The sequence below is a fragment of the Rattus rattus genome, chromosome 3 (assembly GCF_011064425.1).
Source record: "Rattus rattus isolate New Zealand chromosome 3, Rrattus_CSIRO_v1, whole genome shotgun sequence".
NCBI classification, from domain to species: Eukaryota; Metazoa; Chordata; class Mammalia; order Rodentia; family Muridae; genus Rattus; species Rattus rattus.
This window is the reverse complement of record NC_046156.1, coordinates 143,101,250-143,128,434: the sequence shown is the minus strand read 5'-3', so window position 1 is coordinate 143,128,434 and position 27,185 is coordinate 143,101,250. Positions and strand designations below refer to the sequence as shown.

Sequence of the window (27,185 nt, the reverse complement as noted above, 5' to 3'; positions counted from 1 at the left end):
GTCCACAGAGGACCCAAAGTAGACGGTGGCATTGGAACTCCAGAAGGCTGGAGCGCACTGGAGGGTTTCGTGCTCCAGGCAGGGTATGTGGTACTGGAGATGAGGACCTTGGGAGGCGATTTGGTCATGAAGGCTGAACTCATGGGTAGGGTTGATGCACCCCCCCGCCCCCACCCTGTCAGTCTGTCTGTCTCTGTCTCTCTGCACATGCACGTGGAGGCTAGAAGTCAGGTTCCTATGTTGTTTTTCAGGTGCTGAGTCTTCCTTGCTTTTAGAGATAGGGTCTCTGACTGATGTGAATCTCTCCATCTTGGCTAGGCTGACTGCCAGTGAGCTCCAGTGATCCTCCTGTCTCTACCTTTCAGGTGGGAATTACACACTACCTTGGCTAGCTTTTTTTTAAACAACCAAGTCCCCCTAAAAATATAGGCTCTCAGTATTGATCTCTGTCCATCCACCACATGAGGACAGAGCAACAACAATCTGTGAACCAGAAACCACGGCTTGCACCGGGCTCCTGGTCTGCCACCACCTCCGTTTTGGGCATCAGCCAAGAGCCTAAGAAGTGGTGTGTTGAAGCCGCTCTGTGGTCTTTGAACCACTTGAGCTGACAGAGACCAAGTACAGTGGAGAGAAGGGAGGAAAAGGAGTTTGTAAGGAAGACCCTGAGCGCAAGCAGGGTGTTTGGCAAGACATAGAAATGGCTTGTGCCTGGGGTTTAAGGTGATCCTTTTGAGTATAAATGAAGGGTCTTGTGAGTGAGGGTCAGGAATTTGGATTATAAAATGTCACTTGGCTGATGTATAGGACATAGGTGATGCATAGGGAGAGCCACTGTGTTCCAGGCCCGAGTTGAGAAGGCTGTGGGCACTGGGTGTGCTGGGTTCCTGGGAGGCCTCAGGGAGAATAATTCTGGTGTTGAGAGACTCAGGTGGGGAAAAAAAGAAGGGAAAGGGTTTCATATTGGATATAGAAAGAACTGTGCTAGCCAGAAAACACAGAGGACTGGACACCGGGAGGGAGACAGTGAGTGCTGAGAGCTGTTCGCTTCTGAGGTCTGCTCCCATGTAAGCGGGGCTGGAGGATTGATGCTTGAGGGTGGGGTCATCCAGAACCCCAGCTCTCTAGTGGGGGAGGGGCGGTGCTAGAAGACTCCAACTGCTAGGTACCTCGGATCCCCGTGTCTGTCGGCCATATCTCTCATGTGGCCCCTGGGTGCCTACGTGTCTTACAAGCTTGCTCAGGGCTTCTCAGGCAGAGTCCTGGGAGAGACAGGCGGGCTGGAGCGATGTGGCTTTTTATAGCCTTGCTTTGTAAGTCACATGATGTCGATTTTATGTCATTCCGGTAGTTAGAACTGTGTCACCGGGAGCAGCTTGGGAGAGAGAAAGTAGACTCCAGCTTTGGGTGGGAAGCATGCCAATAAGTGCAGATTTGTGTTTTAAGGTGACTACCTCTTTGGGTGTGGCCTCCGTGCAGATCTGTTCAGAGAAAGGTGGGCCAATGTCAAAGTTCAGGATACCTGACATTGGGCAATATGATGACCACAGAGAAACTAAAGCAAAAGAGAGAAGCCCGGCCCGTGAACCTTCCTGGTGTGAATTAGGAAATAGGTAGGCTTCTGACGTGTGTGGAGAGGGGGGTGAGGGAGGTGAACAGGTTGAAACCAGCCTCTCAGATGGGATTTCCAGGATTTTCCCATTGAGGCTTCGGAGAACAGGGAGGAGCGATTCAGCCCGAGCCTGGGAATAGAGGAAGGGAGGTAGCCAATCAGGGACGCTCCTTTGGGAAGAGTCCAGAGGTGCCTGAACAGAAACTTTGGATTAAATGGTAGTACTTGTCCTGTGTTTAGTGATTTTTTTTAACTGTTAAAGTGGAGAGGATGAAAGTTTGGCTTTTGCAACTGTTTGCAAAATGTGTAGAAACCAGAGGCAAAGGGGCTAACCAGATCTGCTGTCCAGTAGCTGCCCCTATTTCAGTCAGGATGCTTCTCAGGCAAAGGGCATTTTCATGGTGGTATTACAGAATTTGACCTTCAGGCAGCCCACGTCTATAGGCAGTAATTAATTTCCATGTGTGACAGCCTTGCAGAACAAAGACATTTATTAACTATTGGTCCTGGGAAAGTATGATCCATCTTCCCCCGGGGCGTTCTTATTGCCAGAGAAGCATTTTAACCTGGTGGTGACATTTGAGCAAAGTTGGAGATGCTGAGATTTCCAGATTTGGCCAGTGGTTGCCGAGGCCGAGAGAACCTGTGTTCACAGCATGGGATGGCTTGTGCCAAGTCCAGATTTGTCAGACACCAAGTTCATTGGCTTGATCGCTCCCTCAGATCCTTTTCAGAAACCGCCTTCATTCAGCTTCCTGACCTGGAGTCTGTCATAGCTCCCTGTGACGCCTCCCTGCCCCAGTGGCCAGAAATGGATGGTTCTGCCCACTGCTTCAGGGGGTTCAGTAAGATTGAGCATCTCCATTCAGAGCAAAGACAGCCTGACAGATTTCTCTGGGTTGAGCAGCTCTGGTGTGGTTCCGGGTTACAGTCTCCTTGCAAGCTTACTGTAGACAGTGGGTTTGAGACGCTGAGACAGTCCGCCAGCTTCCACTTTTCAAAGTTGCTGGACAGCTGTATGGTCTCTGAACCCCAGGTCACATGTCCCTGTGTGCACTAAGCTCTTCCTGCTTCCCCCTTCCTGTCATTTCTCCAATTCCCCTTTTCTCTTTCAAACCCTCTCCACTTGCAAGAGTGGTTTCATTTATTTAATAATATGCTTTATGTTGAGTCTTATTGGCTTTTCAGTCGGAGTAATAAAACATTCCCAGAAACCTGCTTTGTTAACTTCATTCATTTATTATTAATTTCCTTGCTATTTCAAGGCTAATCTGGATATATATATATATATATATATATATATATAATCTAAATATAGAAGAAACTTTTCAAACTATTGGGGGATTTAAAAATATCACTCTCTGGGCCAATAGAGAAACAGGAGACTGTGGCTTGGTACCTTTCTCTTCCTAACTTAAAGGTATCATGATTAAGAAAAAAAAAAAAAAAAAAACCTGTTAGAAGTTATACAAGGCAGTTTAGATTTATCTTTCCTAAAGGGATTGCAGGAAGCTGTGAGTCAATTATGACTGTAGTCTGGTCCCTCCTAGGATGTGGGCCCCTGTGGGATCGTCATGTCCACTGTGGATGCTCCCTGCCAGCAGGCGCCAGCTTTTGAAATCTTCTCTGGCCTACTGCCCTGCTTTGCAGCCTGTCCTGTTGTCCTGTCCTCCACCCACACTGGTCCTCTGGAGGCACCAGGTCCTCCTCCTCCTAACCCTTCTGCTCTCCTCTCCAAGATGCCCGTCCACTCAACCACCCTTTTCCTTTCAGCAGTGACAGTATGTGTTTTCAATGTTTAGATGTGTCTGTTTTCCCCTTCCCACTCCTACCATGTGCCAGATCTTGAGCTCTGAATAAGATGGATGCCTAGGAGGCTTCCTGGCAATGCACCGCTGTGCACTGTGCAGTGGTTGGAGGGGACAGCTTGGACTTTGGAGCTTCTGGAGAATTTGAAGTTTAAGTTCTTTTCAGTCAGTCCGGTGTAGAACCAAAAGCATTTTATGTGCTGATGATGCTAACTTTTATCACATGCTCTCCAAGTCCTAGCTCCTGTCCCGTGATCTTTTCCTGTTTACTGGTGACCAAGTTTAAAGTTTACAGGGCATGAGGAGTTCTCCAACGTCAAAGTAAGTCTGCAGTGTTTTTATCACCCGCCGCCAGTGTAGGAGTTGCTAAACGGAGTTGCCAAAAATGGAACGGGTTTACTTAAAAACAACAATGTGTGTATGTTCACGTGTGTACTGGCATGCATGCGTGCACAAGTGTGTGTGTGTGTGTGTGTGTGTGTGTGTGTGTGTGTGTGTGTGTCTGTCTGTGTGTGTGTGCGTCCACCTTGGTGTTTTTGCGATGTCGCTGGCTGGCCAGTGAGTCTCAGGATCTGCCTGGTTCCATCTACCCAGAGATGGGGCTGTATGTATGTATGCTCTGCCCTGCCCAGCTTTTTACGTCAGAGTGGGGCTCACACTCAGATGCTTCCAGGCAAGCCCTTTCCTGAGCCAGTCATTGCCCAACCCAGAAACTGAGTCTTAAGGGATCTGGACTTGGCGTCACCGAGTTATCCATTAATGAGATGCTTTGATCCCAGTGGGGCAAATCTCGCAGTAGAGGTTTTGGGAAGAGCAGCTCTGTGGCCTAAGAGCAGGGAGAGGATGAAGGAGGCGCTGTACGCCCCCCAGCTGCTGAGGAAGGATTGTTTTCCCTTCGGAGGCAGCAGACTTTCTGTTGATTCTACCGTAGAGCAGTCATCACCTTCAGTGTTCGGAGCCCAGAGCTTTAACAGCTGTCCTCGACTTCCTTCAGTGTATGGGCGTGAGAAAATCAAAGCAGATGCATTTCATGTTTTCCTGTGTTTTACGGTGGTGGTGGTGATGATGATGATGATGATGTCGTCTCATAGAGCCAAACCTGGCCTCAGAGTCATTATATAGCTCTGGCTGGACTTGAACTCCTGATTTTCCTGCTTCTATGAAGTTATTCTTCACCTCTTTTCTGTTTTCAACTTAACTTTTCTGTAACTGTAGTGCACAAACAGATAAGAAAGCTTATCAATAATGCAGTTTATAAAGAAACCATATTTTAAATTATTTATGCAAATTTATTCAAGCATATTAATTCTATAATTAATACAATGTGTTTTATGTATATTGTAATATATTGTATTTTAGTATATAGAATATAAATAAATTATATGTTTATATGTAAATAATTCATAATATAGTCTATTATGTTTATATATAAGTTAATACGATTACAGTTTTTATATTTTATTAATTAAACATATCAATTTACTTATCTGTTACTGTGTCCAAAATGCTTGGCAGAGTCAGCTTCCGTGGAGAAAGTTTGTTTACTTGGGCTCACAGTTTCAGAGCATTTTGACCAATCCAGCAGGGAGCCCTGGCGGAGGCTCCTCATCAGGAAGAGGAAGTGAGGCTGGAGGCAGGTGCTGTAATCATCCAAGACCAGTGTCTCGTGGCCCACTTCTGCCAGCAAGGCCCCACCTTCTAAGGTTTCTACAGCCCTTTAAAATAGAGTCACTGTCTGGGAGCAGGCATTTAAAACAAGAGCTGGTGGGGGACATTTCTGCTTTAAACCACAGCATTAAGTGTCTTAGTGAAACCTCAACCCACTTCAGCACTTTTCTCCCATTCTTGGTTTGACTCTGCGTGTGCATCAAGGGACAGGGGTGCCTTCAGACGCTTCAGACCGTTCTAATAAAAGTCATTTTCTTCATTCACTGCATTTCTCTCCCTCCTCTGCACACACCCTGTCAGGTCAATGTTCAAGTTCTTAATCACAGGCCTTTCCCTGAAACACAGGGTGCTTTCTTTGGCTGTCCTTCAAGATATCAGGTTTCCTGTGTTCAAAGGGAGCCTGGGACCTGCTTGTGCTTGCCTTTTGTCTTGTAAGACATCCTCTGAGATGGAGTTGAGTCTCAGTTTAGGATCTCCAGTAGGATGAACATTCATTGTTTTGAAGGATGGTGTTGAGGAGGAAGGCTGTTTTCATAACAGCTTTGTATACTGCCTCAGTGCCTCTGGGGCTCACTTCTGCTCACGTGACCTCCTCAGGTATGTTATGGTGGGCTAACTCCCACAGGCTGTTCCCACAAGCCGCTAGCTCCTCCTCACTCTTCCTGGCTCAGCTGTCCATCCCTGGACAGGAAAAGGGAGGAGGGGTTTCCCCACTTCTCTAACAAAAGGGTTTATTTCTTTATTTTGAAAAAAAAAATGTATTTTCTCATCTCTACATAATCCTGGCTGTCCTGGAACTCTATAGACCAGGCTGGTTCTTGAACTCACAGAGATCCTGTGTCTGTCTCCTGAATGCTGGGTTTAAAGATGTGGTCCTCCATGCCTGGCAGTTTATTTTATCTTACATTTCCACGTTTACTGAGGAAAGCTGAGGCAGGAACTGAAGCAGAGACCAGGAAAGAGTGTTGTTTACTGGCTTGTTCAGCATGCTTTACACAACCCACACCCACCTACCCCATGCTGGCGCTGAGCACGCCCATATCAGCCCACAAACCTGCCTACAGGCAAATTTGATGGACGGAACTCCTCAACTCACAATTCCACTTCCCAGATACGCCCAGGTTTGTGTGTGTCCCGTTGACATGGGATATTTGTTTTTCCTTCTTCAAACTATTAATGCTAATCAGATACATTTCAGAAGGTGCCTCAGAAACCCCAGGGTTGCAGTATTCTGCTTTGAAGTAACAGAAACACAGGGTTCTTGTGAATATAAAAGCTGCTTGCCTGGAGATCATGGATCTCATCTCAAAGTACTGACATGAGGTCGTCACATCTGGTGTCCCGAGTCACTTCCCGAATCATGCCTGATGCCATGCTTTTTACTTGTCGCTTTACTCTGTAAGGATGGATAAAAACCACACAAAGATCATTCGGTGTGTGTGTGTGTGTGTGCACCTTTGAGAAGACAGAATAACAGCAAACATATGACTTTAATTGACTTTGATTTCCGATAAACAAAATGAAAGACAGGTGTCTTTCCAGTGGGCCCTGCTTGGACACCCATCCCCCTTGTTTTTCAGTTTGACTGCCTGGCACTTAGGGCCAGTGACTCCATTTCTGTTTGGTGTGGCCTCGTACAGGGGCTGGGTCTAAAATGAAGACTTCCCAGAATTTTTCTTTGTCATGCTTTAAAAAGTCACTGCTACTGTTTTTCTTAGGTTTTAGATCTAGTCTGTAGAGAATGACCCTTGTGCTACTACTGTTCCTGTCTCAGAGTGATGGATCCTTTTTAAATTTTTTGGATAGTCCATTTATTGGAAGCTATAATTATATCGCTCTTCACCTCTTTTCTGGGAAAAATACCCAAACTTCTTAAATAGGTACAGCCAGGAATCTGACCTAGATAAAGGAAACAGTCAGTTGGCTGAATCATGAGAGTTGAGCCCCGTATTTGCTTTTAGGTTAAGAGAATTTATATAATTTCTGTACAGTGAAGAATTGAGGCTCAGAGAATTGAATGTCTCACAGCTGTCCCTCTGCGGTTCTATTGTAGCTGCATCGCAGGGTTCCTTTGCCTGTGTCAGAGTACAAGTGGACAGGGATGGCCTCCCATACCCAAGAGAAGAAGAGGTTGAACCCGAATCACTGATATGGCCAAAGCCAGACGTGAAAACGTATTCAGCTTTTCTTCCCAGTGAAGTCAGCAGAGTTCTTGTTCAAGTGAAACTTTGTTCTCTGTCAGAGAGTGAAGGCAGGGTATCTGGGTTGTTCTAGAAACCAGCTTTTAAAATTCCTGCCTGTGGTGTCAGTGGTAATGCCATGCACTCCTGTGCTAGATCAGTCAGGTCTGGGGATGTAGCTCAGACGCTAGTGTGCATGAGGAACCCAAGCTCAGTCCCTAGCACCATATAAACCTGGCCTGGTGGCCCAGGCAGTGGGAGGGGCCCAAGTGCACAGTTATCATTGGCAACACAGTGAGTTTGAAGGACACTGACTCAGACAGACAGACACACACACCTACACACACACACACGCACACACACACACACACAAACACACACATGAAAGCATCTTAGAAGTGGATTATTCTTAATATGTTTCGTTTTTATTTTTTGAAGACAAAGGGTTTTGCTGTGTTGCCCAGCCTCGTGACTACCTCCAAAGTGCCTCCATATAGGCTTGTGCCACTATACTTTGCAGGAAATGAATACTTTTGGGCCGTTTCTTGACCAAATATCAAGTGTTATGGCCCTCATATTTTAGGTTTCTGTAAATTTGTAGAATTTATTTTTATGTTCAGAAATGTCAGTAAAGGTTTGATTTTTTTTTTTTTTCTCTCTCTCCCATTTCTGGCTGTGAAGTTAATGAAGGAAAGTGTGTGTGTGTGTGTGTGTGTGTGTGTGTGTGTGTGTGTTCTAGGCTCTGCTGTGGTGAACCTGCTTGGTCAGGATTTACAGGTGCATGGCCAGTCCTCTGGAAGGTTCCTTACTCCTCCCTCAAGGCTCCTCCTGCTCTTCTGTCCTTTGCCCTGCCACCCCACTGGGGAGCTCTGGAAAGTGCCGGACAGCAGCTGGGGCTGCGGCCTGTAATTGGAAAGCTTCAACGAACAGGACAACAAAAGACTTTCTAAGTAGCCTTCTTCAACAAGGCCTGCATTGTTCAGCCTCCCCTCTCCACAGTTGCTAGGTCTTCTTCCTATTACAGTTGGCCATTTGTCACGTGCTTGCTCTTGAAAAGGCCTCAGGAGGACCAGTTGACCTGCTGTGAATTAGGAGAGAAATCCTTACCAACTGTGTTGCTCACAACCATGCTGCTCAGTAACCATGGGGACTGTTGATCTCCCATCGTGGTCTTTCCGTGCTTTACACATGCAGCTAGCCATTTACTGTCCCTTGCTGGCACTTGCAACATCACCTACCTTCGAGGACCCACGCGTAGACTACTTATTAAAAGGCGTGGGCATAAACGAAGCTCAGGAACCTCAGATGACAGTTGTCCTACTGTGATCCCTGACCGTGTGAACCGGTCCTCCTCAAGCATAGACGCATCTGATGGACAGATGGTAACACTATCCAGAGTCTGACTCTGCAGGTCAAAGGTCAGGCCTGGCGATAGACACTTTTAACAGGATTTCATGTGTTCAGGGACCACAGTATTTGGTCACACTATAAGGAATAGCTTTTGTATGGGGGAGGGGTGTTGCTGTTTTACTTTGTTTTCTTGCTGTTTGAGTCAGGCTGTGTGTAGACTTGCTGACCTGGATCTTGCTGTGTTTTTCGCTCTGTCCTTGAACTTTCAGTCTACTTACAGCCTCTACTCTTGAGTTCTGGGATGACAAAAGCGAACTACCGTGTGTAGCTTGCATGTGCTGTGTGTCTGTGTAAATGGAGGTTGAACCCATGGCTTTATGTATCTCCCGCAAGTATTCTACACTGAGTCACATCCCCAGCTCTTGTGAGCCTTTTTATTTTACCTTATTAGTATGGGTGTCTTGCCAGCATGTCTGTCTGTATATCACTTGCATGTAGTGCCCTTAGGGACCAGATGAGGGTGTCAGATTCCCTGGATCTGGATGGAGTCACAGATAGTTGTGAGTTGCCATGTGGGCGCTGGGAATTGAACTCAGACCCTTTGGAAGAGCAGCCAGTGAGCCTAACCACTGAGCCACCCCAGCCCCCCTTGTGTGCCATTTCAGGAAACTAAATGTTAATGTGTGTGTGTGTGTGTGTGTGTGTGTGTGTGTGTGTGCGTGCGAGCACACTCTCTCTCTCTCTCTCTCTCTCTCTCTCTCTCTCTCTCTCTCTCTCTCTCTCGTATTTTTCATCTGCTCTGGGTCACACAGAGTTCTGTGCGAGTGCCTGCTGGTCACTTCGTCCTCCCCAGCAGCTGCATGACGTTCCAGAGTACTCATGCACCATGATTTAATGTCAGTCAGTGGTTATTCTGGTTCTTTCCAGTGTTGTCATCTGTCAGTTATTATAAACACATGCCTTGTTTAGTTTCCTGTATGCATGTGTGCTTGCCAAGGATAATATGCAGAAGTGAAATTGATGACTATGTGGAATTTTAGACACTGGCTTCCTAGTACTCATATAGTAATGCCCAGCCATAGGTAATCATCTTAGTTCCCTTCCAGTGTGGAGCTGATTCAGCACAGTGAAATTCCAATGTCCTGGCTGGACATTTCAAATGCTCTGTAGCAGCCTTTGGTTACTGCTAAAACTTTAGGTTTTTTAAAATGTATTTAAGAAAGACGAATACTCAAAGTTTTCCTCCTTGACTAATAACTGCAGACTGGTAACTGTGGTCAGCAGCAGTGGTTCATACAGAGGGCTGAGTGTGTGTGTGTGTGTGTGTGTGTGAGTGTGTGTGTGTGTGTGTGTGTGTGTGTGTGTGTGTGTGTGTGTGTGTGTTTGCTCTATACTTCAGGTTGGCCTCCAATTAGTGATCCTCCTGCCTCAGTCTCCTTACTGCTGGGATTGTAGGATGCACCAGCGTATTGGTTTCTGTTGGATTGAGAGGGACACTGAGGTAGCTGAGATCTTTTGTTTCCCCTCCTCAGAGCTGGATTTCAGGCACATGCCAGTGTCTTCAGCATCTTCACCTTCACGTGGGTTTGCTTTCCTTTCAAATGTGGAATCAGAGTTTCCTTTCCTAATGAGGTGTTTTTACTTCATGCCAGACTTGGATGTGCATGACCAAGGTCAGCATTGACTGTGGTGTCCTGATGAGCGAGTTTTCCCCTGCACCCCCATGCCCTGGCAATACTGTGCCACAGGAAGTAGGAAGGCCTGTAGTCAGGGGTGAGCCGTAGAGGGTCTAGTGTGCTTTTAGTTTTACCATTAACCAGTTTTTATGGGACGGTAAAGAGAGGGAGGAGGAGAGGGAAGGAAGGAGGGAGATGGGGAGGAAGGGGGAGGGGGAAAAGAGAGGCAGAGAGACAAGGGGGGAGAGGGAAAAGTGGGGAGGGAGAGGGACAGGGACAGGGAGAGAGAGGAGATAGAATGTATGTTCATGCATACTTTTCAACCTCCTTTTGCCTAAATTATTAAAAGCAGCTCCTCAAAGTTTCTATTATTTTAAAAATAAGAAATTCTCCTCCCAACAAGACAAAGCAAACAAACCAACCAGGGCAAATATTCCATAAGGAAAGATATTACTTTTCAGTTTGATTTGAGGGGAAAATTGTTTTTCCTTGCCTTGTGCAGATGTTTAGTGCAGAGCTGTCCGGCTCCCCATGCACACGGGCTGTGGTGTCAGCGAAGGCTTTCCCTGGTCTCACTGTTCCTGGCTCACATCCGGGCCTGGGTACTGCAGTGCTCCTAAGGAAGGAGCACTGCTGTGGTTCCCAGAGGCTTGCTCTGCCCCTGAGCACCTGTGGGAAGGTGTAGGTTCACACGAACACACAGATGGCCTTCCCATGCACACACGCCACCATCTGTGGGACAAATGTGGCATCTAAAGAATCCTTTAGGATCTTAGCAGAGTCACCCTGTTAGGCCACAAGATGGTAGTTTTATCTTCTAGCGTCTGGCAAGTCTGGTTTTCCCTTAGCTGTTGAGACACAGTTGGGTGAAGCACTCACCTGGTGGCTGACAACCATTTGTAACTCTAGTGCCAGAGGGCCTTCTGACCTCCACAGGCACCTGGCACACTTGTGCAACACAGACAGACACTCCTGTAGGCAAGACACTCCTGTAGATAAAATAAGTAATCTTAAAAATAGAGGTTCCTTACTCTGTGAGGTTTTTGGTGGTTCAGTTTCCTGGTATCAGGTGTTGAAGTGCCCTGGACACTTGGACAGTTCTTGAGTTTGGTCAAAACGGACACAGAACACCTTGAAACAAAGACATGGAAGCCATTTGAGAGGTCCGTCTCACGGAACGGGCTGTGGCACCTCCTTTCTGAGGTGGCTACAGGTCATCTAAGAAAAGCAGTGGTTTTGAAGGGTGGCTCTGAGATCTGTGTGTGCTGCCTGACCTTCCCCAGATACCTCCTGGTCCAAGTCCTAATAAATATTTAACGTGAGGAGGCATCTGCTGAGCTTGCTGCGTTACCATGGAGAGGTGACTGTGGTCTCAGCTGTGTGGCAGAGGCAGGCCTCCAGTGACAGGGGTGATCACAGAGGTCATGTGGCCTCAGCTTGAGGTGACTTCCGGGTTCTGGTGAGGCTTGACGGGTTTCTGCAGAGTCTCCACCTGTAACATTTTAACAGCCCCCAGTTTAAGCTCTGCTTTGTCTTCGAGCTCTGGCTTCAGCACTGACTATAAAATAACAGCCTTAGATATTGATACAATGAAGACAGCCATTAAGGGTCCTTTCTGATGTAATTGTGAAACCTCCCCAGTAGGTGAAGGAATGAGGTGGTGTGCTATACCGAGTGACACAGACCATTAGGAAACCTTGCCTGACGATAACTTTCATTTGAAGAAGCACGGATATTCTCCCTGATTCTGATCATCCTTCCACCCATTTCTAAATCTGGTCGCAACATTTGTCATGCGTAATTTAAACCTTGAATTACTTTATATGTGTATTGCTTGAAAGTTCAGCCAATAAATGGATACGACTTTCATGATGATTTAAAATCTTGATCTCTGTATTTCATGAATATCACAGGGATGTACTGTGAGACTTTTAATTAAAAATTACCGGAGAAAGGGCCCTGCTATGTTGTCCAGACTTATGGCAAACTTCTGGGCTCTAGCCATCTGTCTTAGTTGTGTGTCTGTTGCTCTGGTTTCACACTAACAGAAACAACGTGGGGAGGTGCAGGTTCGTTTCAGATTCCGACTCTCAGATCACACTCCATCACTGAGGTAAGTCAGGGAAGGAGCTGAAGCAGAGGCCAGGAGGCAGAGCTGCCTACTAGCCTGCTCCTCCTGACTTGCTCAGCCTGCTTTCTTAGAGAATGTAGGTCTGCCAGCCCAGGCAGGGGTGGTACCACCCACAGTGGGTGGCCCACATCAATCATTAATCAAAGTATCCTACAGACTTGCCTACAGGCCAATCTGATGGAGGCATTTTCTCAATTAGGATTTCCTCTTCCAGCTGGGTGGTGGCGGTGCCCACTTTTAATCCCAGCAAATGTACTTGTATCTCTGGCCTACAGAGTGAGTTCCAGGACAGCCAGGATTATACACAGAAAAACCCTAGCTTAAAAACTGCAGCAGCAGCAGCAGCAAAGAAGGTTCCTTCTTTCTATACATGTCTAAGACTGTGTCAAGATGACAAGGCAGGACACTGTCCTCTTGTTCCAGCCTACCAAATAGCTGGCAGCACAGGTACATGGCTACTATGCCTAGCATAAACATCTTTCTGAAAAGCATTTTGCGTCTGTTTGTCTGCTTTGGTGGCAGTACAGTGGAGTGTGTATTAGAATCTTAACATTTAACAAGTATACTTCATATTGAAAATGGAACTGTCTAACCCTTAGTGGTTTTTCTATGGTTTCTTCTTCCTCCTTATTTTCCTGAGTTGGGTTAAGTGACTGTACTGGTTATTTTTATATGGCTGTGATAAAACACCATGGCAAAGTAAGGTGGTTTGGATGAGAATGGCCCTATAAGCTCTTATGTTTGAACACTGGATGCCTGTTGGTGGAACTGTTTGGGAAGGATTAGGAGGTGTGGAGAAGGAGGCATGTCACTGGGGCAGGGGGGAGGGGTTAAAGTTTTAAAAGCCCATACTATTCTCTGTTGGCCCTCTCCCTCTCCCTCTCCGTCTCTCTCTCCCTCTCCCTCTCCGTCTCTCCCTCTCCCTCTCCCTCTCCCTCTCCCTCTCCCTCTCCCTCTCCCTCTTCCCCATCTCCCCATGTGTCTCATAGATGTTGTCTCAAGTACGAACTGTCAGCTACTGCTTTAGCATCATGGCTGCCTACCTACCTGCCTGTGACCCTGCTTCCTGCCATTGATGGCTGTAGACTCTTAATTCTCTAAAAATGTATGCAAAACCTCAGTAAACTCTTTCTTCATCTTCCTTGGTCATGATGGCTTTAAACAGATTCCACCATATTAATTGTATCGATTCTTTGGGGATTTCACATCACACACCCCTATCACATGTATTTCACTGTCTTTCCCTGTTCTTCCCACACTCTACTCTTGTGACCTTCCCCAGCCAAAAAAACTCCATGTTGTGTTGTCTGTATACTCAGTGGAGCACAGTCAGACTCCCTGTGGCCTGCCCTTAGAGCTGAGTCCTTCCCCTCCCCCATCCCTGCGGGAAGCGCTTCAGCAGACTATCACAGCTTTTTAAGAGTTCTCTTGGGTTGGGGATTTAGCTCAGTGGTAGAGCGCTTGCCTAGGAAGCACAAGGCCCTGGGTTCGGGTCCCCAGCTCCAAAAAAAAGAACCAAAAAAAAAAAAAAAAAAGAGTTCTCTTCAATGGCTTCCTGTCTAGGCTGTTACTGTGTGTGTGTAGGTGTGGAGTGGGTGGGATGGAGGTAGGGGTTGTCACAGAACTCTTCCATGTCCCTCTTTCTCAACTGTGCATCTGCAATCATCGATGTCACTGCCAAAGTAGCTTATGTGCTCTTCGTGTCCTGCGGAAACGTGGATCATAGGCTTCCCCTTGGTCTCTGGCATCAGCACATACCATGAACTGGACTCCCAGTTGCAGCTGGACTGTGGACCCAGATGCGGTCCTCCGATGCAACTGGGATGACAGACAACATTGCTTCAGGCTGCAGCATGGACCACGGACACCCTACCTGGCCTTCCCCCTTCAGTGGCCTCAGTAAACTCAGCGTCCTGTCATTATGGCCCCAGGTGGCGGTGCAGGCTACCCACACTGACATGGCCTCCAGCAGCAGCTTTGTCCATAGATCTGAACATGGCTTCAGGCGACAGCACAGACCTTGGACATTCACGTGGCCTTTGGTGGTAGCACAGGCTCAGGCTTTACACAGACCCACAGGTGGCCCTCTGACGCTCCTGGTCCAGACATCAGGTCATGCTGTCTTATCAGAGCAATAGAAAGGTAACTAAAACAACTTTAAAAAGCCTTTAATTGGACTCCCAGTCCTGGAAGGTTAGAGTCAGGTGGAGCAGAAGCAGGGCAGCAGAAAGAGCTGAGAGTGCACGGCTCAGTCGAGCAGCAGGAGGCAGTGGTCCTTGAGGACCATTGTTCATCTGGCTGTAATGTTAGGGGAAAAGGAACTTTGGTGATCAGGAGCTATGTCCGTGACGTGAACTTGGTGCCAATGTGTCTTGGGTGTTCTGTGTGGGCTTTAACACTTCATGGGATTAACCTCTAAGTCTGGTAGGGATGATATATATTGTATATAATTGAGATCCAAGGTAGGAAGGGATACGCCTACAGAGGCTTGGATTGGTAGTGAGAATGTTCACTGAGAGCTGGGGGAGCAGAGCCAGGGTTGTGGGGATGATGCGTTGAAGGAAATGAACCAAGTTTTGTTAACATTGAGGGTGTATGGCTCATCCATGTTTTGTAATGTGAACGGGAACACACACACACACACACACACACACACACACACACACACACACACACTCCTGAAAATGTCTCTGCTGCTCTCTTTAAATGTCAGGAGAATAGAATGGAACAGAATTAGGTTCATTTAATGTGGAATCTTGAGTGATGCTGCTGGTGGGTTCTATGTGCTGACCTTTTCAAGAAAAACAACTTTTCCCCTGTTTTGGAGTGGTGCATCCGAGCTGGCAGGAATGGATAATTTCCTAGAGTTCTGTGCAGCTAAGTCTTTTACTTACTTTGCGTTGTTTAGGATTCATGACCCTATGTAATTGATTCATCCAAAAATAGGTACCACACGAGCACTTACTTGTGTGCATTGAGCTGGTGTCAGCTCTGAGACGTGTTTCCCGTATGATGGGACACCTTATCCACGTAACTTCGGATGGATTACTGTAACATAGCTGACTAATCTCCTTTAGGTCATTATCAGCTCAGAGACTAGTAAGCAAGCCCTCTAAATACTACTTTATGCCTGGGGAAAAAGTCAATGTTCCTGGGAACACGGAGATGTTTTCTTTACCTAACCAGGTGGGGCCCATGTTCCCCATGGGCTGGGTTCTGGTGAGACGTTGAGTCAGGAGGGATGCTACTCTAGGGACAGTTGTAATTAGAACTTTGCTCCATTTTGATTAAAGGATTCTAATTAACACGAGCTTTCCAGCCTGGGTAAGGCTCAGGCACCTTAACTTTCAGGGTGACTTCGGGAGAAACCAGGACTTGGCCTCTGGTGAGGGTTCATGTCTTCACCAAACAAAGACGGAGGACGTGATGCGAGTGTCCGAGTGCCACGGCCTAGCCAGAGCCGAGGCAGTGTCCACGGCTTGGCATGAAACAAAGGTGTGCTTTGCCATGTTGAGACCACTCACGGCCTGTTTTTATTTTCATTTTTTCCTCAGATAGATAAGAAATTGGAATTGTTCGTGGTAATTCTGAGCCTGCTCATTGGCTGATTTCACTTTATGCTCAGGCAGAGCAAGGCAGGCATTTCTGCCTGAGTGACTGGGATCAGCATCTCCCTGAACACCAGGCTTCCTTCCCACTTGTAAATGTACCAGGGCGACAGAGATAGCAGAAAAGACCACCGTGTTTAAAATGTTTATTTTGTAGCTGGGCATGGTGGTGCACGCCTTTAATCCCAGCATTCAGGTAGATCTTTGAGTTTGAGGCCAGCCTGTTCTGCAGAGTGAGGGCAGACCAGCCAGAGCTACACAGAGAAACTGCGTCTCAAAACACAAAAACAAAGCAAAACACATTTATTTTGTGGTCAAACTGCTTCCGTGAGATGTACTTTAACAAAATTTTGAATGCGCCATCCAGTATTATTAGTAGATAGTATTTCAATACATTTTTGGTGTTTCTGTGTGTGGAGGTCCAAGACAGCCTTGAATGTTTTTCAGGCATCGTCTACCTTTTTTTTTTGAGACACAGTCTCGCTTTGTAGCTCTGGTTGGCCTGGAACTCCCTCTGTCAGTGGTTCTCAGCCCCTTTGGGGGTTTAATCACTCTTTTTCAGGGGTCTCCTCAGACTACCAGAAAATAGATATTTACATTATGATTCATAACAGTAGCAAAATTACAGTTATGAAGTAGGATGAACATAATGTTATGGTTGGGGGCATCACATCATGAGGAACTGCCTTAAAGGGTCACAGCATTAGGAGGACCAGTGCCCTACGTAGCCCAGGCGGAGGCATCGGATCCTCCTGGAGGTGAGTTACAGAAAGAAAGTTGCAGGTCACCATGCGAGTGCCAGGAATTGAACCCAATTCCTCGGGAAGAACAGTCAGTGCTGTTACCTTCTGAGCCACCCCTTCCGCCTCACCTTGGCTTTTGAGACAGTCTCTCACTTGGTAGGGAGACTGTGAAGTCGGCCAAGCGAGCTGCCTAGTGAACCCCAGGGATTTGCCTCTTTCTGTCCCCCGGCTCTGGGGTTGCAGACAACGAACCACCACACCCAGCTTTCTTTTCACCTGGGCACTGGGCATGAAACCCAGGCCCCTGGGCAGCACTCATTGACTGAGTTCACGCTCAACCCTGAGTGCATTTGCAGGCCGCCAGGAGGTGTCCTGGGACTCTGCTTCCGTCCCTACAGTAGAGTTAGGCCGAGGGAAGGCTCACCTCTGCCCTTAAGTGGCATCTGCGCTACCGTGGGTAATGACTATGTTAATCTGCATCATATACTGGACAGCTTTTAGGTAGTATAGTCAGTTTATAATTTTCAAAGTTCTAAAAGTGGCTAATTGGAAACTCAGGAAAAAAGTCTTTTTATTGAAACATTGTCTCAGACTGCAGGTGTGAGGGTTTCTTCTCAGGTGACCTAAATGTTCCTGGAGTTAGATTGTGGCGGTTAGCAGCTGTACAGCTCTGAAGATACCAGAAACCACTGAATTGTTCAAATAATTCTCCTTTTTATTTGAAGAAATCTGAGGCATCCTCAAACAGCCTCATCTTTATGGGACTCCAGGGCTAAGCTACCATAACTGGCAAATTATGGGTTAATATCATGGGATTGGAATTACACCCAGGTAAGGCTGTTACTAAGAAACAAAGCATTGTCTTAAATGTTACTGTAACAGTCTCCCGTCCCTCCTCAGCTCTTTGTCCTAGACATGGCTGGCATCTAGCATGTACAGGTTACTGAGTGTGGAAGGATACTGTAGTCCGTTTTCTGATGCACTGACAGCATCATTGAGAGAATGTAATTGTGAGGAAGGCTGGGAAGTCTAAGCAAGTACCAGCCTGTGACGAGGACCTTTGTGCTGTATTATCCTATGGAAGAAGGGGGGGAGGGCACGAGAGGACCAAATGCTTTCTAAGGAATCCCCTGTTGTAGCCATGTGCCTACTCTTGTGATGAGAGCAGTCCATTCAGGGCAGCAGCTCCCTCACTAGCTGATAACGCCTTCTTATGCCCCACTTCCAAGCACTGTTGGACTTGAGATTGTTTCCAGCACATGAGTTTTGGGAGACCTAGTCAGCCCACAGCAAGTGAGGAGTTAAAACAATGCATGAATTGATGAGATGGGCTGCAGGGCATGGTGGTGGTGATGATGGCATGGCAGGGGCAAGGTACTCCGAGAATCCAGGGAGCCTCCAGGGAGAGACTTCTAGGGAGTCTGGTGCAGGCCAGATGGAAGCCTTGTAGTTGACCGTTGACCACAATAGTTTTTTATGACCTAGATTGCCCTGGCCATTTAAATCAGGAAGCTGTTTTGTGTTGGTTTAAGGTTAGAAGAGGGATACATTTGGAGGATGTGAGGGAAGGATGGTGTGGAGAGCAAAAGTTCTTTAATTTTCACAGTGACTGTGTTTGCAGTACGGAGATAGCCAAGGAACGAGAGGAGGCAAAAAGATGGAACTAGGCCTTGATCAGGGCACCATGATGAGGGCTGGCACCCAGCTTTGAGAGGACGGTGTTCACTTCTCTTTTGGGGCTTGGGTTCAATTTTTCTCTTGTAGTTCAGGCTGTTCTTGATTTTGAGCATCTTATATATCTGGGGATAAACTCCTATCTTCTTGCCTCTTCTTCAGGAGTGCTGGCAGTATAGTACAGGCATGGTCCCATGCTGGCTCTTAGAATGTGGGTAGATTTCTCTGTCTAGCTCATACATGGCTTCCCAGCTGCACAGAGTCCTGCACCCGTGTGTCCTGTAGCCAGTGCTTTTGCAGATTTCCATTACAAAGCACAACCAAGTTGATCACCTGCAGAATGGATGACTAACCCTCACGTCTCATTTTCCTCCTTAGAGGACATTCAGATTCTCTTCCTGCCTAACTTTATGCAATACAGTTGTAGACAGAAGATTCCGTTACTTGACATTTTATTGTCAAAAACCAAATACCTTTTAGCTGTAGTCGTCTACTGAGAAATACTTAAATCCTGAGGGACCAAAGTGTCTCTTCCCTCAGAGGACAAAGGTGCCTCTCACCGGTGTGGAAGCTGTGAGCCTTACTCTCAGTGCTTCTCTGCAAATTCCCTTTATCTTCATGGAAAATAGTTCAAGTTCAGAGCTGGTGAAGTCAGACAGTGGGGTACGGGGACCTGCAGCTAAGAGCCAACTGTCTCTGCTGGACTCTATCCTGGCTGCAGTCAGCCCTTTGAGTATTTTTCCAGAAACATCCAGGCAGGAAATTCATGCCACCATCTCAGGAGTCCACATAGAAAGTGGTCATGGCCATTGCTTTGTACTTTGTTAGTTTGAACAAGATGTACCTTTGTAGGCCAGGCTGGCCCCACTCACTATGTAGCTGAGGTGCTCTTGATGCCCCTGCCTCCGCTTCTGAGTGCTGGGATTAGAACATGCATCATCACTTCCTGGTTCATGCCATGTTAGAGAGAGGACCCAGGGCTTTGTGCACTTGAGGCAAGCACTCTGGTCACGGAGTTATAGTCCCCAGCCCCTCACAGTGTAACTGTGATTTCCAGTAGTGTAACTGACGTGATTTTCTGTACATTATTCCTATATAATTTACCTCCCAGATCAGTTGCTTTAAGGGTAGTGAACAGATTCTGGCAAACTTCCAGAGTTGTGTATCGCCCCTCTCCCCGCCCCGTTTTCTATGCTGAACACTCATCTACTTTCTGTCTCAGTGGGTTCTCTACTACACTGAGAGGTAGTGCATTTTGTGAAGGGCAGAAGTGCATTTCACTGACGTTTCTCAGCAAACATAGCTTTTGCTGAGGTTTTTATTTTGCTTCCTTCCTACTTCCCTTTAAGAGCATTTGACAGGTTTGAAGCCATGCCTTTGGGCCAGACTTGCTAAACGGGTGGCTCTTGCTTCTCCACTGGCTGGTGCGAGAGGGGAAGGCTCTGGAGCCTGGGTAATAATCTCCACTTGAGTGGGACTGCCTGAGGCTGTCCTCGAGGAGGAAATGCCAGTGTGCAGTGTGTGTTTTATGACTGTGGGTGAAGAGTGTTTACACAGGACTGGGGCCGTGGGGATTCTTTATTTCAGTTTTTCCTTTATTCTGACCTGGAGGATTTCAGGAGCTGTCGTATTGTGGGGTATGTCTTAGGGCAGACTTTTCAAAATTGTGCTGGTACCTGTTTTTGGAATTGTGAGTGTAAACCAGCTGTTTTTGCTTCGTTTGTCTTGATTTTTGAGGTAGTGTTCTACGTACTCAGGCTGGCTTTAAACAGGTTAGATAGCTGATCATGGCCTTGAACTCCGGACGCTCTTGCCCTCACCTCATCAGTGCTGGGTTATAGGCCTGCCTACTGCTGTGCTTACGTGGCTGGCCAGGCTGTTTTGTATTTTGAGACAGGGTCTTGCTATGTAGCTCTGGCTGCCCTGGGCTGCTCTTGGCCTTGAACTCAGAGATCCACCTTGTCAAAGATCCCCTACTGATGGTATTAAAGATGTGCCACCATGCCCAGCTACTGATTTTTTAAAAAATATCAAATTAGAACATTATAATAGTAAAATGCTCTGCATACCACCATGGTGAGCACTTCTGTCTCTTTTGGCAGTATGTACGTGTAGCTGTGTTAGGTAAGTGTGACAGCGGTTTCAGTCAAAGGGTCCAACCGACTGTACTCAGGCCTCCTCTTCTGAGCTGTTTGGGGCGAGCAGAGAAGGCTGGGGGCAGTCGTCCATGGAGATTGAACTTACTGGGGTTGGCTGGGGAGGTGAGCTGGTTAGTTTAGGGAAGTGAAAAAGGAAAATGATACTTCCTCTGTGGCCTGTCTGTCTTTCTCTGTCAAAATATTCAAGTATTTAGAATGCTTTAGGCAGGAGTCTTTTGGTAGATTTTAGTCAGCGGAAACGGCCAACCTGTTCTGTTTGTACATGTGTGTGTTTTCACACGTGTATAGGAGTCTATATTGATTCCCACAGCTTAACCTGGTGATCCCTGTGTCTGCCTCTGGGAATACGGGTAGCTACACACTTGTCCAACTTTTGAATGGGCTCCGGGGATTGGCGCTCCGGTCTTTTTATTTGTGTGACAAGCATTTTACCCACTGAGCGACCTCCCTCCATCTGCTTTTGGCATTTTTGACAATACAATAATATGTTTCAACTGGGGAGGCCTTAGAAAAGTTAAATTCCTAGCCATTTTCCAGGATAAGTGATGGGAAAGGTTGTGTGATAACTTGCTCTGTCCTGCAGGTGTGTCCTCCTGTCCTACCCGTCTAACACTTACCCGACCACATGTCCTCAAGGGAGCATGCGTGAGCTCTCAGCCGCTTTTCCAGCCCGTCAGGGGAGACTGTAGGCTTCCTACATCTCAGTTCTCCTGACTGTTAGTATCCTCAGTGCAAAAGCATGGCCCTCACTTCAAAGAGAGTAAGAGAGTGTGTGCTGTAGTCAGATAGGAGGGCCTGTGGTCTAGGAAGACACACCACGTCGCTCCAGTGCCCTGTGCTGACATGACAGTAGTTCTCTGTGACCGAAACATCGGTGGAGACAACAGGTGGGTGGATTACGGGGAACAAGGAAGTCTCTGCGGTACATTTTCCATGGTGTCTGCTGACACCCTTAGCCTCTGGGTTAGTGGGAAGCTAGAACTCTGCTTTTACCTAGTAGTCAGAAGCATTCTAGGTAACATACAGGTTAAAATGACTACATCGGGGCCAAGATAATCTTGGGTAACTTGGCTCTCAACCTGGCTTTCTAGGATTCTACAAGTCACGAAATCTCTCCTGCACCTTCTTCAGGTAGATTTTGATGCAGAAAGTAGAAAAGATGTTGTCTTAGTTACTTTTCTATTGTTGTGGCAAATCACCATGACCAAGGCACTTTATAAAAGAAAGCATTTCATTTGGGGATGAATGGTTCCAGAGAGTTAGAGTCTAGGACCATTATATGCTTGGAGCACGGCAGCAGGCGGACAGGCATGGTACTGGAGCAGTAGTTGAATACTTACACATCTGATCCCAAGCCTGGGGCAGAGAGGGAGGAGGGGAAAGCAGGGGGAGGGGGAGGGGATGGCGAGGGGAAGGAAGGAGGAGGGAGAGGGAAATCAGTAGCTAACTGGGAATGGGATGAGCTTTTGGAACTTCAGAACCTACCCCTAGTGACACACTTCCTTCAAGCCCATACCTCCTAATCCTTTCCAAATAGTTCTACTCACTGGGGACCAAGTACTCAGAGCTGTGAGCCTATGGGGGGCAGTCTCATTCCAACGGCCACAGGTATAGTTGGCCCATCAGGTTTCCTGCTTATTAGAACACTGCTGGGAAGGTTACTTTGTGGTTTATAAAGAAATAGATAAGGTAGCATATTGACCCCAATTGTGGGTAAAAATGGTTAAAGGTGATTTCATACAGCTTGGGCCTTAGTCTGTAGTGCGTCGGAAAGGCTGTTCTTAGGCCTCATTGTGATTACCGCATTCACTTCTTGGGGGGACACAGCAGTCTTTTCATTAGCAAGCTTTGCAGGTAGTTCTAGGAGCCTCCGGTGTTTGGAGCCTCCTGTACCTGCGGCAAAAGAAGGCTTCTCCATGCTCCGATATCTTCTGTCAGAGTGCCTGCCACCCAGTACTGGGTTGGTACTCATCCTTTTATTAGTTTCTAGAGTTTTCTATGTTTCCCTGACCTGGAAAGTGGACCTCACTTGCTCTGGATTTGAATGACTGTGGGAAAGGCTCTAGGAGTTGGTGGAGGAGACTGGACACTGATGGGTGGGCCCAGGCACAGCCCTTTGATCCCAGCTCCAGGTAAAAACTCCCTGTAGATGTTGAACATCAGGAAGGCTGGTGCCTACGCTTCACAAGGGAATTTAGCTCAGCTGCTGAGCCTGAGGTGGCCCTGCTATCAGGTCTGCCCCCTAGGACGATGTCTGATGCTCACAAGAAAATGAGCAGTTATGATCCTGGAGACTGCACCTGCCCATCTCAGAGGCAGAGCAGATCCTGGAGACTGCACCCGCCCATCTCAGAGACAGAGCAGATCCCGGAGACTGCACCCGCCCATCTCAGAGGCAGAGCAGATCCCGGAGACTGCACCCGCCCATCTCAGAGGCAGAGCAGATCCCGGAGACTGCACCCGCCCATCTCAGAGACAGAGCAGATCCCGGAGACTGCACCCGCCCATCTCAGAGACAGAGCAGATCCCGGAGACTGCACCCGCCCATCTCAGAGGCAGAGCAGATCCTGGAGACTGCACCTGCCCATCTCAGAGACAGAGCAGATCCCGGAGACTGCACCCGCCCATCTCAGAGGCAGAGCAGATCCTGGAGACTACACCTGCCCATCTCAGAGACAGAGCAGATCCTGGAGACTGCACACGCCCATCTCAGAGACAGAGCAGTTTTCACTTGGAAAGCTTGGCTCTGAGCTCCACCCTTTACGGACAGCTCTGTATGATCTTGCATTGCTCACCGGAAGCTGCGTCTGTAGGATGCGTCCTGACAAATGTGGAAAGTGAATTCATAGCATGTGAACCATGCCATACATAAACTCAGGCAGCCACAGTGCCGCTTAATCATATAACCTCGAACCTGCTGCTGTTGGCTGATAAATGATGTATGACTGTATTTGCATGGCTGCAACACCCTTCCTAGGTAGATAAAAACTCATGGAGATGCTGGGATTTTCCTAGGAATCACAGTGATTCTGAAAATTGGTTTGCAGTGTTGTCATACTAACATCTTCAGGTCTATGAACAGGGGACACTTTCTGTTTTGGTGTCTTTAATTCCCCTCCCCCACATGTTTGTGGTTTTCAGGGATTAAGTTCAGTTTTCTTTTGTTAAATACATTTTTCAGTGATTTGGAATACTGCATTTTTTTCTCATTTTCCAATTATTTACTGCTAGTGAATTTTTTTTTGTATGTGTGTGTTAGTCTTATATCTTGTAAATGTGCTGAACTTGTTGATGAGTTCTGATAGTTTTACAGTGGATTTTTTAGTTGTTCTCTGTACAAGTCATGTGATTTATAAGCAGAGGTGGTTTCCTCTGGCCTTTGTTTCATTTCTTACCTAAGTGTCCTGCCTCGACCCTCAGTGCCTTGTTCACAGGAATGCTGGGAGCTAGGCATCCTGAGGGCAGAGGCAAGTCGATCTCTGTGAGTTTGTGGCCAGCCGGGTCTATACAGTAAGTTCTAGGTCAGCCGGGGCAACATAGTGAGACCATGGCATTCACACACATATACACGCGTGTGTGTGTGTGTGTGTGTGTGTGTGTGTGTGTGTGTGTGTGTTGAGAGCTGATACTGTCTGTCGGTGGCTGACTCTCCGGGGACTGTTGTCTAAGATGGCTTTCATCAGTTTGTTTAAGTTCCTGGTCTGTGGGGCATTTTTCTCATGAAGGGTGATGAGTTTTGTCCATTGACTTTAGCATCCCTCACAGCAGTTGTGATGAGCATGTGCTTTTGGTCCTTCTGCGATTACCCCGATGCCTCATATTGACTTGAGTTCTGAGTTGTTCATGCTTCCCTCAGATGAACTCCACTTGTTCAGGCAACACTCTTCTCTCCCCTAAATAACAGATTTTCCTAGTGTAGTGAGGCTCTCCATGGACTCCTCATTCTCTTGTCTCAGTCTTCCAAGTGCTGGGGTTACGGGTGTGTGCAGCTGTACCCGCTGTGTAATAGTGTCCTAAATGTTAGCACACTACTCCTGGGTGGCTTCCTAGCTCTGTGTTGATGAGGTGCGTGTGTGTGAGTGTGTGTATGTGTGTGTGTGTGTGTGTATGTGTGTGTGTGTGTGTGCATGTGTGTGCGCGTGCGTACGCCATTTTTGTCTGTTCTTGTGGCACAGCAGTATTGGCCCTTAGACTGAGTTCTGACTGCTGCTGCCTGATCTTTGACTATTTTTAAGAATTTGTATTCCTCTATCACCAGTGAAGATTTCCGGGGCAGGGCTCTTCCTTGTGGGTGGCTTTAGAATCTTGTTTAAAATGTTTTCAAATAATTTTTAGTCATTTTGAGGGTTTGGTGCTTTTCTGGGTGGTGGCTCATTTCACTGAAGTGCTCTAGTTTGTTGGCTTTATTCAAACCCCCACACAGTTTCTTTCTAACCCTTCTGCCTCTCAGTGCCTGGTAATAATAACGTCTGTTTCTACGATTTGGGGCTTACTTGCCTTAGAGGCTCTCTTACCCAAGGATCTTCGATTTGGCTCAGCAGTTAAAGTGCTCACTGCCCTCACAGAGGACCCAGATTCTGCTTCCAGTTGTGGGCAACTCACAACTACTTGTAACTCCAGCTCCAGGGGAACCTGAAGCTATTCTGTGGCCTCCATGGCCTGCTGTGCAACTGCCCTTCCCCGTACACACAGAGTTAAAAATAAATATACAATCAACTGGGAAAGCCTTTCTCCTTTAGAGGTCTTTGCATGAAGAAGATCCAACACCTCTTTCCTCAAGGCAAGATCTCACTATGTCTGTAGCCTGACCTTTTTCGTTCCCACTCCCTCGGCAGCCCCCTTGCTGAGGTGACGGGTGTGTCCTACCAGGCCTGTCTGTAGCACATTCTTAAGGACCATGTAGCATTCTGTCATCTGTTCCGGGCTGCTGTCTTAGGGATACTGTTCCTCAGTTGCAACACCATGACCCAGGCGAGCTGTGGAGGGAGGGATTAATTAGCTGATGTTTCTGAATCACAGCTCATCAACAAAGGATGTCGGGACTGGAACTCAAGCAGGGCTGGAACCTGGAGGCAGGAGCTGATGCAGAGGCCACGGAGGGTGCTGCTTAATGTTTTGGTCTCCATGGCATGCTCAGCCTGCTATGCAGAGCCTGAGCCACTAGCGTAGGCTGGCTCTATCCATAATGGGCCGGGCTCTCCTCACCAATCATTAATTAAGAAAGTGCCTTACGGGTGTGCCCACAGTTCATCCTTTGAAGGCATTTTCTTGATTGAGGCTCCTTCTCAGATGACTTTAGCTTGTGTCAAGGAGACAGAAAACCGGCACACCTAGCTGTTACTGTAAGTAATGCTTTTAGTTTCTTTTGACACCGTTGGGCAGTTTGCCATATAGCAGTTTCCATGTCTTGATGTGAGCAGTCTGCCCCGTGTGTCTGTCCTCTGGATCGGCCTCAGAGCCGTGCAGTCCACAGCATGCTTCGCTGCAATCAGGTAGGCCCTCGAAGACAAGAAAACGGTGTGTGTGGTTTCCTCAGCTTGGGTTCCGCTGACTTCTTAGAAAATGGTTAAAGCAGGAGATGCAGTAGCCACGCAGGACTTAATCTGCGTCTCTGCACTCTGCAGGGAGCTTGTTATAATATCTGCGTGTATCCAGGGCTGCAGTGCACGGGTGCAATTCTGTTGCTGGGAAGACGGAGACAGAGTCCTGTGATTTGAGTCAATTCTGGTTTACGTGGAATTCAGGGCAGCCTTGGTGACATAAAGACTTTACTCTAATAGAGCCAAATCAGCCTGCGGCACATACCTTCAATTCCAGCGCTCAAGAGGCAGAGAGGCAGGTCTCCAGATCTCTGTGAGTTCGAGGCTACCCTGGTCCACAGAGCCAGTTCTCAGGGCTCCACAGAGAAATGCTGTCTTAGATAACCAAACCAAACCAAACCAAAGCAAACCAAACCAAACCAAGTCCAAGCAAGCAAGCAAGCAGCCAACCACCAAACCAACTAACCAACCAGTCAACAAAACAAAACAAATTAGCTAGCCCATCAGTCGATGCAGTGTTTGCCTTCCCGGCGACAGTATTCCTTCACCCTACCTTGACACACCGTAGCTAGGGTCTTTCCCTCAGACCGCCTGCTTCTCTGACCTCCTTCTCCCATCAGGGAGACCTCGAGGGCTCTGCTGTCTTGCTCTGCTTGTTGAGCTCATGCATGTCACCTTGGCTTCTCTTTCCTCAGGAGGCATCTGCCCTTGGTGTCTCCACTGAGGAGCACAGTAGACTTCAGGGTTGGCGAACAATCCTTGTCAGGCCTAGCTTTGGTGCATGGATGGGCGAAGCTACTGTTATGATGGAGGTGCCTCTGCTTATAGGAGGTTCAAACGGTGTATGTGACAAGACTTCTGAAAAGAACGGCCTGGCTTGACGACAGCTGTTCTGTAGAAAGCCGTGGTGTCCCAGATCCACTTGGTGACATCTTTGGAGGAGATACAATGCAGACACATAGTGCAGGGCAGCATGGGAAAGCGACACTTGGGGTAGTTGCTTCAGGGTCCACCAATTCAAGTGGTCAACCACAGG

At 47.4% G+C, this 27,185-nt stretch overlaps 1 protein-coding gene across 2 annotated transcripts in view; it reads left to right on the top strand.

Moving 5' to 3' along the window:
* Tpd52 (tumor protein D52) overlaps positions 1-27,185 on the top strand; it is a 79,047-nt gene that overhangs the window by 12,010 nt on the left and 39,852 nt on the right. Inside the window, exon 1 of one of the 2 annotated variants that reach the window (XM_032898641.1) lies at positions 5,580-5,685. The exons of the other annotated variant lie outside the window; for it this stretch is intronic. Within the exon in view, the coding sequence (XP_032754532.1) occupies positions 5,595-5,685 (91 nt within the window). The 5' untranslated portion in view covers positions 5,580-5,594. Of the gene's footprint in view, positions 1-5,579; positions 5,686-27,185 lie in introns of those variants that run through there. 2 annotated transcript variants of the gene reach the window in all.